General features: G+C 39.0%; 1 protein-coding gene across 1 annotated transcript in view; it reads left to right on the top strand.

Annotated features, from left to right (window-relative positions):
* Positions 1–7,192: 7,192 nt before the first annotated feature.
* Positions 7,193–13,880, top strand: part of ptprz1b (protein tyrosine phosphatase receptor type Z1b) — a gene marked incomplete at its 5' end in the record, with an annotated part of 34,222 nt that continues 27,534 nt past the window's right edge. The window contains 6 exons of the mRNA XM_079263149.1: positions 7,193–7,208; positions 8,846–9,070; positions 12,563–12,714; positions 12,802–12,897; positions 13,009–13,075; positions 13,865–13,880. The exon at positions 13,865–13,880 is cut by the window's right edge and continues 142 nt beyond it. Of these exons, the coding sequence (XP_079119275.1) occupies positions 7,193–7,208; positions 8,846–9,070; positions 12,563–12,714; positions 12,802–12,897; positions 13,009–13,075; positions 13,865–13,880 (572 nt within the window). The remainder of the gene's footprint in view (positions 7,209–8,845; positions 9,071–12,562; positions 12,715–12,801; positions 12,898–13,008; positions 13,076–13,864) is intronic.

Genomic DNA, 13,880 nt, shown 5'->3' with positions numbered 1-13,880 from the left:
TCATTTTGTAGCTTAGATCTTGTCAGCTTCAGATTCACTCCTTTGTGTCAGTCAGTCAGTGCGAGTGTGTGTGCGTGAACTTGAATGCATTCGTTATCATTGATTCTGCTGAATACAAATGAGTTGAGTCTCCTCTCGCACAAAGGTACGATTCTTATTTTTCACAGCTCAAACGTCTGTTGGGTCGTAATGAAAGACACTTGAAGCTTTTTGAGATGCTAATCCAAAGGAATGACATCTAATCTTGGATATTGTACAATTACTTATTATTTCGATCACTCTGTTTACTGCAGTGGTGTTGCTTATGGTTCAGTTCTTCACCAACTCATTTTTTGGTCTCTCCTTATGTGTTTCTCTGTGTTGACATCCACTTTTTCTTGTCTGTTATTTGGCCTTAAACACCTACATGGAAGGAGGATGGCATGGTGAAAAGTGTTAGCCCATGTACGGTCATGCAAAATTATTCTATTTTAAGACTGCCATTCTTAATGTTTTTATAGTCATTACACTTTTTTCTACTTCCCTTCCATAGACTGTATATAAAAAGATGGACGTAGCCTCTTGACGTCACCCACAGGTTTCTGAAGAGCTGGATTGAAGCTCTGTGGGCGGTTCCTACCGTCGCTGTCTTGGCAATTGGCATGAGTGTTGTTTTGCCCGGAAAATACAAATAGCGAGCAAAAGAGGTGGAGCTGAGAGGGAGCTGTGAGCATCATGGTGGATGATTGACATCAAGCGAATTCCAAGCTGCCTGTAGCTAAGAGCTAACCGAGCTAACCTGTAGATAACCAGATAACCAGGAGCTAACCAGCTAACAGAGGTAACTGGGCTAAAGCTAAGTCACGTTGTTAACCGGCTGAAAACCGCGCCGGTTCTACATTCTTCTGACTTGAAGCGGGAGATTGGGTACCTGTCAATCAAAAGGACACGCCCCTAAATATGCCGAACTTCAAGATTAAATTACTTTTAAACGGGTGAGTTAAAAAAAAATTCACTCACCCCACAGTTGCCATGAAGGTAAACCTGACCTATTAAACCGAAAATGGATTTTTGAACTTGGCTGTAAACATGTATATTTCTTATTTGGCCATTTTAACATTGGAGTCTATGAGGATTCGCTCTGTTTTGCAGCCAGCCCCTAGTGGATGAAGGGGGAGCTGCAGTTTTATGCACTTCCGCATAGGCTTCACTTTTAACCCCAGGAGGCTCCGTCCATCTTTCATATACAGTCTATGTTCCCATCCCCTTCATAACTATTCTACTGTGCTCTCACACATGAATGTTTATAGTAAGTAGTTTACCTAAACTTAATTGGGGTTCAAATTTATGGACAGGTTTGAATTTAAAGGAATCAACAGGATTAGGACTTGAAGATTTTAATGTTTTTCAGTACTGATTCCAGTCATTTTATCAGGATGCTGCTTGCAAAAAGAAAGCTGCCCCAGGTGATGTCTCCTTTTCACAATATGCAGTGTTTAGGTGGTGTGATGTCACTATGGATGCAAATGCACGTGGGAGATTTCTTTAAAAAAAAACAACAAAAAACCCAAAAAAAAACAAACAAAACAACAAGAAGATCATTTTTTCTTTTCATACACGGTCATAGAATTGGTGGTTCTCCTCTAAGCTAAAGCAGCAGGTGAAATGTCGGGTGACATGTTGAAAAAGTTCAGATCCTGTATGCAAGCTTTCAAAGAAACACATTTTCTGATTTTTCAGATGGGTTGTTATTTTACACACATGCAGTGAATATCATATTGGATGAAAAATAAAATAAAATTGTTTTTCTCCAAACAATTATCACTTGTCTTTTGAGAACAAGTGATATATTCTGTGTGTTTGTGAATTATAATTACACTTGAACCAAAAGAACAAGACCTAGTGACAATCCGCTTCATGTGCTGGTAGAGAAATGAAATAAGAATTATGTGTTTAATAAACAAACAAACATAGATCAACAAGAGTTTTGGGTTACCAGTTTACCGCCAGCAGTTGAACTCAATCCAAGGCCAGAGCTTTTTAAAACTTTATGTACTTGTGTCCCATGCAGACATCCTCCCATACCAGTTCCGGAAAATTATTTCAGGTATATGTCTGTAAGGTGCAGACCTGCTTAGCCATGTTGGAGATCAATGAATATTTAACATAATTTTAGTCTCATTTGTCTTTGACTGTAAGATTGAAAATAAATACAAAACAAAACACAGCTTTTTTTAAACCAGCATGTTTTGGACATGGACAACTAACTTTCATGTAAAATGTAATGAAAATATTTTATAATGCAAGTTATTTAAAAAGAATCATGCCATTATAATTATTTAATCTAAAAAAACAAAACAAAAAAAAGAACAAAATCTAACAGTGGTGGGTAAACCACAACATAAAAATGTGAACTACATGATGAAGAGGACAGCTTAAAGGGGTGCTATTACGGTATTTCAAGTTTTCTGAGCTTTCTACAGTGATACAGTGTTGAATCCTCATCAAACATGTGAACGACACTGTTTTTTTTTATCACCTAAACGCATGTTTGAGTTTGAGTTTGAGTTCCAGCACTCTCCGTTCGGTTTCCATAGCGACGAAAAACGCGTCATTTTAGAGAGTTTTTTTAACTTCAAAATTGTGACGTCCCGGAGGATAAGGTTCGGTGATTGGTTACCTTCTACTGGTTAACAAGGGCATGTACAAATACATCAGGCGGGTGGAAACTGTCGAATAAAGTTATTTCCAACGATGGCTGGTGAGTTTACCAAAGAGAGACATCCTGCTGCATTTGTTGCTGTGGGTTGCTGTTTTCCACTTTTTCAGGGTCTGATTCAGGTTCCAACATGTAGGGCTGTATGCTATGTGTTAACATTGTATTTTGTCTTTTTATTGAGTTCATATTAGCCTAATATTTCTGTTTATAAGATACACTATTCACAAAAAGTTAGGGATATTCAGCTTTTGGGTGAAATTTCACAACAAGCCTAAAATGCATTCAAACCTGTCCAGGTGAACTTAATGTGATCTTCTCTAAGCTTTTAAATGCACATGTCCAACTGTTAAATGTTTCAATAAATTTTGCACAAGTTGCTGTTCTCTAACAAGGAGCTTAACGGCAAAAATCACGGCAGGTGTGTGATCCTTGAATTGACCAATAAATGTCCTGGTTCAATTAGAGCTGGTGTTTAAACAGTTGTCCTCATCATGCTGTTCACATTTTGACATCATGAGACCAAGACGACACCTAACAATGGAACAACAGTCCCTTGCCATTGCGATGCTTCAAACAGGACGTTCTCAGACAGAAGTGGCCACTGAGCTTGGAGTGTCACAGAGTGTCATCAGCAGGTTGCAACAGAGATATGGAGAGACTGGAAGAGTCACAGAAAGGCCTAGAAGTGGACGTCCTTTGGCCACATCCCGTGCTGATGACCGTTACATTGTGAACACTGCCCTGAGAAACCGGATGATGAATGTCACTCAACTCCAGGCACGTTTAAGAGAGGTGAGAGGCACCCAAGTGTCATGTCAGACCATTCGAAACTGTTTACATCAGCGTGGTCTGCGTGCTAGACGACCTGCACGGGTACCTGACCACACCACCAGGCACAGGCATCATCGTCTTGCATGGGCCAGGGAGCATTTACGCTGGACGTGGAACAAGTGGGCCTCAGTGCTGTTCTCTGATGAAAGTCAATTCACACTGAGCAGAAATGATGGCCGGCAACCATGTTGGAGACGTCAGGGAGAGCGCTATGCATCAGCCACTGTTGTTACCAGGCCAGCTTTTGGTGGTGGCGGTGTTACAGTGTGGGCAGGGGTGTCCACTTGGTACAGAACTGCCCTACACTTTGTGAATGGTACAGTGACAAGCCCATACTACCTGAATAACATCATTAATCCAGTGATTGTGCCCCTACATGAACAGCACAGGCCTAATTTCATCTTCATGGACGACAATGCTCCTGCTCATCGAGGCCGCATCATCAGGGAACGGCTGTTGGAGACTGGTGTACCTCAAATGGAATGGCCTGCACTCTCTCCGGACCTGAATCCCATTGAAAACCTGTGGGATCAGCTGAGCCGTCGTGTAGAGGCTCGAGACCCTGCACCCCAGAACCTCAATGACCTGAGGGCTGCCCTTCAAGAAGAGTGGGATGCCATGCCTCAGCAGGCAATAAGTTGCCTTGTGAACAGCATGAGACGTCGTTGTCAAGCTGTAATTGATGCTCAAGGGCACATGACGAGATATCGAGATGTTCAAATTTTTTGTTGTGGTGTAACTACCATTGTTGTTACCTTTTGTGTTGAATGAATTTTTTGAGATGAGGAAATCAGTAGTGCATCCTTCTACTTAAATGTCTTACTTTTTATGATATTATATCACTGTAGCATGAACATATTGCATTTTCCATAAATTTCACCTGAAAGCCAAATATCCCTAACTTTTTGTGAGTAGTGTATGTTACAATGACGGTGAAAGCAGGTGTGGTGCCCACTCCCGATGTAGTGCAGTGGCGGGAGGCGGGGCTTAATGCAGAAGTGTCTCAATCCACTCGTTTTGCCCACAGGCTGATCTGACAGCCTACGGAGAGGGTCGGTCTGAGGTAAATAAAGCGATTTGTGACAATAACTCCATCAATCCCAGCCCTTCTGGTCTCAGAAATAAAAATAAATCAGCCTGAAATGCACATAATAGTTCCACTTTAAAGTTTTCACTGAATCAGAACATTTAGTGGTCAATTTGACACTTGTTTTGGCTTTGTTTGCGGTCAATCATCTTGTTAAAGAACAATATGGAGCGCAAGAAGTACTTTGTTGTACATTTTCATGCAGAAGTTAAATACAGTTCCCCTGTGAAGATTATGGTGCAGTTTGGTTACATTTTAACAGTATAAAAAGCCAAATAGTACTAACTTTTTGTACGTGTACATGTAGCTTTTCTGAGGAGACTAAGCTGTGAAACCAGCGTTGGCTTTCTAATACTGAGGTCCAACAACAAATGCAAAGTTTAAAAGAACATAATTTTTCCAAAAAAGTTCTAATTTTCTCAACTATTATAGAGTTGCTCCACATCTGCACAGTGACGATGCAGTTTATCTGTTTCATGTTTCATCTGAGCTTCAACTTAGCACATTTCTGGCATCTAAAATAACCTTAAAAAATTTATATTTGATTAAATGTGGCTTATATACTGTTAACTTTGAATAAATCTTTTACACACATTTTCTGTAAGTAATATGTTGCAACTCATTTGTCAATTTGGTGCCAGTTTGTTGAAGTGAGTTCAAGCTGTTCATCTCCTTCCCATTTACTATGCCAACCACAGAATAATTCAGTTTCGAAGGATCATCTTGATTCAAACAAAACCAGCAGCCACTTTTTCTGCGTAAATATTTAATAAATATTCAGCTATTTCTGCCAGCAGTGATGCAAACACGAGCGCACAGATCCCCCAAAAGTCAAGCCCTACATTATTCATTTTAATAGCCTGGCTGTTTTCTGAACAGTTGGCTCTCTCAGCGGTCAGGACCTTTTTGACATCGACTCTCTGAGTGTGTACCGTCCAGAAGACATCACTGGTCACTTCTTATGTGTCTTCACAAAGCAAACATTTGTAAAGAAGACTAGTCTTTATCTGTGCTCCTTCTGAGCTTTTTCTTTATCCCTTTCTCCCTGCTCTCACATCGCCCTCATGGCCCTCTCCTGCTGGATCTCCTCGCGTCTTTGCCTGTGATGCAGACTCCTCTTGCTTTGCCTCTCCTGACAGGCAGGTCTGAGCTGAGATGATTGGGGTGTTGAGGATAAAAAGAGCCATCCCAGTCGCATCAGGTGTAAATTGTTTCTGTCTTGACTGTTTTTTTTTTTTTTATATCTTTACCTGCTATATTTCTGTTACTTGACCTTTGTTTGTATGAAGGAAAGATAAAAACTATAAACTGACCAAGTGTTTCAGCTTAAAAAGTCTCCAACATGAATTTGACAGGAATCGGTACACTGGCAGCATCAGCACTGTTTACTGGGACTGCTGTGAAAGATGACGATGGATCTTCATATGAAATGTAATTTCTTCGACTTAAATGTCACATTTTTACTTCCTGATTGAATAAGAGTGAGTTGATTTAAACAAACAGTGGGCCTTGTTTACAAATTTATTCTTATGAACAAAACTGTTCTGAAGTTCTTACGAACCTCTTACAAAAATTGTGTCATTCAGCAAAATCTTTGTACACACTCTGGAATTTGTGAGTGAACAAAATGGCGACCCTCACTCCAGGTTACCAAACTTCTAATTCATAAAAGTCGGACTTGAGATCCAGAAAACAAGTCAAGATACAAACGCTGAATACGCAAGTCACTTTACTAGGCTTTTCATAAAGAACAAAGCAGGTGCCTGTGTTAAAATTACACCCACTTCACCAAATAATGCATTTCATTGTTTGTTTAAAGTGTGTGATAAACCAAATAGTAAATGTAAAGCCAGTAAGTGTGAAGTCATGTGTGACCAGTTACAGTTAAACCATCTGCCCTGACCTCGTTTGAGCCATTGTCTTCACTGTATAGGCTACTTTGGAACACAAACACAAGCCCTCCTCCCATAATACCGTCCATAATTAAGCATCTGATTATGCGAGTCCATCATTGTACTTCAGTGTTTGCTTTTCATTTTTTAATAAGTTCATTGTTGAAGCTAAATCTTTAAAATAATGACATAAAAGTAGAAAGAAATAAAATGATAATCCTTAATCAATCAATGTGAAATAATTTGTGCAATGTGTAGTTTAATAGCTGTCCTATGCCTCATTATCATTATGATGATTGAGGATAAACACACTGATTTTTATCATCTTTTGATGAAGTGCAATAATGTTACTGCCTAATGTATTCTCATAATTTATCTTTAGCTTTGTAAAAAAAAATTTTATATCTATTTTTCACCATTTTCTTCTGAGTTCACTTCAGAAATATTAGTCAACATTAATGCCTGAAGTGAATCACGTAACCAGCACATTTGTTCGTGCAAAAAAACAATAGCTGTTCATTCCTGCATTACAATAGATACAACACATCAGGATCCAGACAGCTTACACCTGTCAATTTTCACCCACACATGCACACAGTATGTTTAAATTGATGGAAAAGTGCTTCATGTACGTAGGCAAGTATTACATGAAAGCAGGCATTTTCAAAGCATGGAGCCGTGAACATGTCAGTGGATGCAGGTGCAGATGTGACATGCAGTCATGAATAAATTCACTTATTATGTGCTCTGCTTGTTTTTACTTTAAATGTGAATCCCCAAACTATGTTAAACCCTCACAAATAACCAATACAGCGCGGCAGAGTGTTTGAGCTTGTGACACTTGGCAGACGGTTCGTTCTTAATGAACGTCATCTGAGCCCTAAAAACCAAGAAAGCCAGTTTGGCTTTTTTTTTTTAATGTTCTTTCACTGGATTTGATTGTATGTGTGTATGTGTGAGTGTTGCCTGTATGTGAGTGAATTATGTTTTTCTGGATGGTGTTCATCTTGTGTTGCATTATTCATGTGAAATGCATCCTTTTTGGGACGTACTAATACACCCCCTCCAGCACCACACTCTCAAAATAAGTAAATAAATAAATTTGCAGATGCATGCTCACTTTCATAGAACAAGAAGAAATGCTCATCTAGGATATCACAGGCGTTCTGTTTTTCCTCATGTTGTACAAATGCATTTATTTTTTAATCATCTGTGTGACATGAGATCAAACAGCGATTTAATGACAAAATACTGTTTATAAATGATTCAGCTTAATTTAATTAGCATTAACTGTTAACATTAGTATTGTTTTTATCTCAGCACAGGTAGAAGGCAGTTGGCATTTTGGTTAACTGAGTAGGGTGAAGAAGTCTTTAGTTAATCCTCATTTACTTATATTTAACATCCTTAAAGTATTACCCCAATTCCTAAATCCTGGGTAGTTGTGTAAAATGTAAATTAAAACAGAATGCAATGATTTGCAGATGTCATAAAGCCATATTTTATAACCAGTAAAAAATAAACCTTAGATGTTTAAACTTAGACATTTTACAATTTCATGGCAAACATTAATTCATTTTAGATTCGATTGCAGCTACATGGGTCAAAAAAGTAGGAACAAGCGACAAGGCCAGGTCAGGGCTGGAAAAGTACAACTTGACGGGCGTTTGACAACTAGATGTGTTACGTGGCAACAGGTCAGTAACAAGGCTGCTTATAAAGTGAGAATACACCTGAGGACTGAGCATCTCTGATGTATTCAACATGAGACTATACCTCTGTGGGATATTGACCATCATTTAGCCTGCAGTTATTGTTGTCTTTTACTGTTCTGATGCACTACCGGAAACAGGAAGTTCGCAGTTGTAAAAAAACAAAAAAAGTAACTTGTGGTCTATTGACGAATAAAACCTGAGCACAATAATGTAAGCATCTCTGAGTCTCAATATATAAAAACTTCCATCAAAACAACATCTGATGTTGTTTATTTCTTTTGGGAATTAAATATGTGCGCATGTGATGTGTGTGTCCTTGATTGTACTTCATATAGTAAACCATTTTTGTTTTAATTGTGACAAGTTTCCAGGATTTTGTAAAGTCTTTTTTCAAAGTATTCCTTTGGATGTTTTAAATTTTACATGCAGGAGTAATTAAACTGCCAACAGCGTTAGCTGGACGTGTTTGTCTGACTCTGAAATGTTTGATTCAGTAGAATTTTAATAAAACTAAGGCCATGTTTCACCTCAGCTCTCCTGATTTACTTGTATCACACTGATTAGCAATTTCTTGACATTTATAAATGATAAAAGTAGCGAAATTATCATAATCTGAACACAGTATCAACAGGATTCAACAACACTAAATCACTGTGTTTGTATGCAGGTGGGCTGAACCAGCGGAGTTGGGGTAAGAAGTATCCATCCTGTAACGGTGCCAGACAGTCTCCAGTAGACATTGACGAAACATTTACCCAGGTCAGGCTGCAGTTTCAGAACCTGCAGCTCGAGGGCTGGAACAAACCGACAGCAGAGTCCACCACCATCCACAACAATGGAAAAACTGGTATGTAATCTGTCGTGGAATTTATCTGATGAGAAATAAATCTAGAAATCAACTGTGCTCTGTCCAGTTTTTTGACAATGCCCAGTTGTGGCAAGCGAGAGGTCTCGAGAGCTCTGTCCCTCTGTCCAGTCCCGGCGGAAACACGTGAGATCCCACTTCTGACACCAAACTGTTGTGGAATTTATCTGATGAGAAATAAATCTAGAGATCAGAGCTCTCCCCCTGCTCAGGGTGTTACAGCGATCTTTAGGCATACACAAATAACCATTGCCTGGCAGCACTAACAAAAAAAAACTGCCAGCTTGAAGATAACAGTCAAAGCTGAAACAGACCTTGAACAGAACATTTAGTTTCACGAATGAACCTACTAAAACCAGTTTTATGAACTACTCTGAACTATGCAGAGTATATATTTTGTACTACATAAAAGAAGCTTAATAAAGGAGTAACATATTAAAACTACACTATGTGCATAATTTCCACCACATAATCATTAACGAAAAGATTTTTTATTTTACCAAAATTTCCACAAGCTTTAAGATTTTGTGTCCAAGTGAAGCCTGTCAAGTCTTATCTTTGGAAGCTTCTGGAAGTCAGACCAAAAGCGTGCTCACTTGTACTGAACTTGTGTTTCCTCTCTGCTCTCAGAAGCTTAGTAAAGCTGCAGTCTTAGGACTCACAAGCAGTTTGTGCTACAGTAAATCTAATGTATGGGCATGATTCTGACATCCTGGTGCTGTAAAGCACAACATGTTAATCCGTGGATATGGAAAGGAGCTTATCGGTTCAAACGCAACAAAAAATGATCCACAACTCGGAGGTTAATGATGAAGAGAGCTGCCGGGATTTAAAGTGGAAAGAGTCAGGAAAAAAGGAAGAGAAAGAAAGAGACTATGTAATTGAGAGAGGAGCAGCCACAGGGATGACAGCACCGAGAGATCATGAGAGAGGATCAATGCCGAGAGGCAGGGATGAAACTGTGCGGCAGAAAGGAGGCTACAAAAGAGCAAAGGAGAAATGTATGTAAAAGAGGAGGGAGGAGGACGATGTGAGGAGACGCGAGGAGTGATGTCTGGACTGATAAGCAGATGAAAGCTGCATAAACCACAGTATAATAACAATCTCTCCAACACTGCCAGGGCTGCAGGCTTGAGTGTATGATTGTGTGTGTGTGTGTGTGTGTGTGTGTGTGTGTGTGTGTGTGTGTGTGTGATGTGTGTGTGTGTGTGTGTGTGTGTGTGTGTGTGTGTGTGTGATGTGTGCAATCGCCCTATATGTTAATAGTCTTAAAATGAATCTCATTTTTTCTTTTTCCTCTGGCGAGTCACAGAGGAAATTGCGTATTTTAGGACATTGTACAGGATATAATACAAGAAGTATGACTTGCACTGTCTCATAAAAGTGAATGGCATCTGACAAAGTGTAATAAGCTTAGGAAGATTCCTCATTTTATTTCAACATGTGCCTCCAAAAAGAAGAGTGAAGTAGAACTGACTTGATGGTTTCAAAGCTAACTCTGGGAACGATGTGTATTTCATTTTTCACTTGTGACATCCCAGAAAAATACCAGTCAGTTTGACATACTCCCTGCTGCTTCAATAGATTGTATGAAAAAACCCATTGAAAATAAATAAATAAATAAAAAAAAAACATTCTTAACCTCACAGAAGTTCCATCCATAGATCTGCAATGCCCAGAAAATTTTCCTTCCTGCGGCCATTCTCTTTCTGGGATTACACACAAAGCTGACATCATAACAACAGCTCTGTGGGTGTACACATCAAACAACGTACTGCTTTTGGCTCGTTGGTACGCATCTAAAAGTGTTTTTGGGTTCCAGCAGCAGTGGGATTCCAGAAAATGAAGCTACGCCTTGTGAAACAAAATCAGGGACACAAGCATTGGCGTATTTAAAAACAGGATTTTTGGACTGTTTCGATCCGATACAGATATTATATGGTTATTATTGCTGTTGTAACTGTGTAATATTTAATTAGGTTGCAGTAAAGTACCCATCCTTTCTGAAGTAACCACACCAATACAAATATAATAACATTACAGATCTAACCATTTCAACTGGTTTTATTTTGATTTGGCACATTTTACCTAAATACAACTATAAATGTGTGGTTTTGAAACAAAGATCTCGCTTTTAGTGCAGTGTTCTTCATTGCATGTGGCTCACTGACTCTTGACTTGCAGCTCGTGAAGCAGCCACTGGCTTTCTGAAAATGCTATCTAAACAAGTCATAATGATCTTTAACGGTGCAGTTCTCTCCACAAACAAGAGCTGCAGGCAGCTTGCAAAACTTTGCAGTCGTAACGGCCCTAACTGACCCTGTCAGAGTTGCCAGTTTTGGCTGATTTTATCTGCACCAAACTCCACCAATGAGCTTCTCCGTCGGTAGCTCCGTATATATATTGAAAAAGAAACACCCACATTCCGCAGGCATTATTGTATTTTCACCATATACTGTTACACAAGAATGCCATTACTCCGTGCAATATTTAGGATAATGATTCCTTTAACAGTTAGGATCACTGTTTTAGTGTAACAAAAAATGTCACTTTTTAACGTTAAAGGCATTTTTATTTCTTTTAAAACATGTCCGAAGCGGGTCATCTGCGCTAGCTTGGCAAGTGTGGTATCAGTTGTGGCATCAGTACATTTTTATTAATACCAAGTATGTGTACACACGCTTGGTATTGAGCCGATACTGGTATTTGTGCATCCCTAGTGGAAGGTCAACATTTGTTTACTTCTGTCAATTGCTTGTAAACACAAACAGCTAATCAGCCAATCACATTGCTGCAACTCAGTGCATTTAGGCAAGCAGACATTATCAATACGACTTGCTAAAGTTCAAACTAAGGGTGAAAACTGGAAAGAAAGGTAATTATATCCATTTATGAATGCAGTGTATCCATCTTCTGATGGCTACTGCCAGCAGTCACAAAACACAGATAATCCAGTAGATGAGAACTTTGGGATGTGTTGAAAAAGGAGGTTCTCATTATGGATGTTCAGTTAATAAATCTGCAGCAAGTGCATGATATCATGTCAACTTGGAGCCAAATCTCTGAGGAATACCTCCAACACTTTGTTATATATATAAAAATATGAATCCATGCATTTCTAAAGACCTTATAAAGTGGCTGGTGAGTTTGGTATGATGAATGATTTATGTGCAAACATGTGAAAAGTCCTGTTAGCAAGGTCAGTGCTTGAGCTAGGTTTGCTGTTTCCATGTAAGCAAAGGAAATCTTTGTGCATGTGGGATGTTAAACCAAAGAAGTCACAGTACTTCCGATGTTGCTGTCACATAAAGCTGCATTTGTTTGTGCACAACAGACACTAAAAGCCATGTTCCCGTCTACAGGGCCTAAACCTTGAGCTGTTTCAGTCACTGCTCATTGTTAGAGTATGTTGTCCTTTGGTTCTTTCTAAACTGTTCATTTGCTGGGGCTGTTCTGTGTATGTGCATGTTTTAGTGGCCATTGATGTGGATGGGGAGTTCTTTGTGAGTGGAGGAGGTCTGAGCTCCAGGTTTCGTGTTGCCAGACTCGACTTCCACTGGGGACGCTGCAATGCAACATCAGATGGGTCTGAACACAGCCTCAATAGGATGAAATACCCGCTGGAGGTAAGCAGCAGCAGTACAGATGATCCTTTCTCTGCCAACTGTGAACCATCTGCGAAAATAAACGAAACGTTTCTGCTTGTGGCTCAGATGCAGATCTACTCTTACAATCCGGATGACTTCCAAAGTCTTGATGATGCTATTGAAGAAGGAGGGAGGGTTGCTGCCTTGGCCATACTCTTTGAGGTATGATGACATGTTCATGGAAACTTTTCTGTGTCAAGAATTGTGCACCCATTGTATTGATGTCACTGCTATTTGCCCTCAAACTATATTTAAAACTCATGTTCTTTGCAGGTGGGTTTAGAAGACAATGAGAACTTCATTCCTGTGCTGGAGGCCATTGACACTGTCAGCAGGTTCGGTAGGTTATTCCACAAGAACTCTGTAGTAAACCAACATTCTGCAAGGCTGTAAATGTTGACATGATACAGCTGTAACGAGAAAACATGCACTAAAATGTCTTTTTTTTGGGGTCTTAAATGAAAGCTTTGCTTGGTGACATTTCCTTCTGTTCAACACTTTGTATTTATTCACCAGTTAAAAACTGGATTCTGGAAAGGAGCAAATTAAAGTTTGAGCTAAGAGCCACTGTGCTGATCTTTTTCTTGTAGACTAAACAAAAAACAGCAAATTATTACTTCACTCTCTGTTCGGTTCATCTGTTGTTATTGCTGGTGTTGTGGCTTATTAGCAGCACCAAATATTAGTCTATTGTTGAACCATTGTTTGTGCGCTGTCACTTTTTCATGCATAGTACAGATGAAAGTTAAAAAAAAAAAAAATTCATAGCACTGTTAGATGTCTTTGGAATAATTTTAATTTACTGAATTCAAACATATTCAGGAGATTTAATATCATTCTGCAACACATTATGTCTGGGAATCAAGACAGAGAAGCAATATGCTGAGAGACGGCTTCATGACAAATTCTGTTTTTATATCTGATGTAATGATGAGAAAGTGGTAAAAAAACATACAGATTTGCTTTTAATGAAACCCATTTTACATGCCTTGCAGTGAACATCAATTCAACAGTCTGGCATTGAAAATGTTTTTTCTAGCAGATTGAACAACATGAATAAAAAAACAAAACAAAACAAAAAAAAAAAAAAAGTTTTTCATTAGTTTTTTAATGGTTTTGTTTTTACCAGGTAAGAGTGGGTCGGT

The sequence above is a fragment of the Telmatherina bonti genome (genome assembly GCF_933228915.1).
Source record: "Telmatherina bonti genome assembly, chromosome: 23".
NCBI lineage: Eukaryota > Metazoa > Chordata > Actinopteri > Atheriniformes > Telmatherinidae > Telmatherina > Telmatherina bonti.
This window is presented reverse-complemented; position numbering and strand designations above follow the sequence as displayed.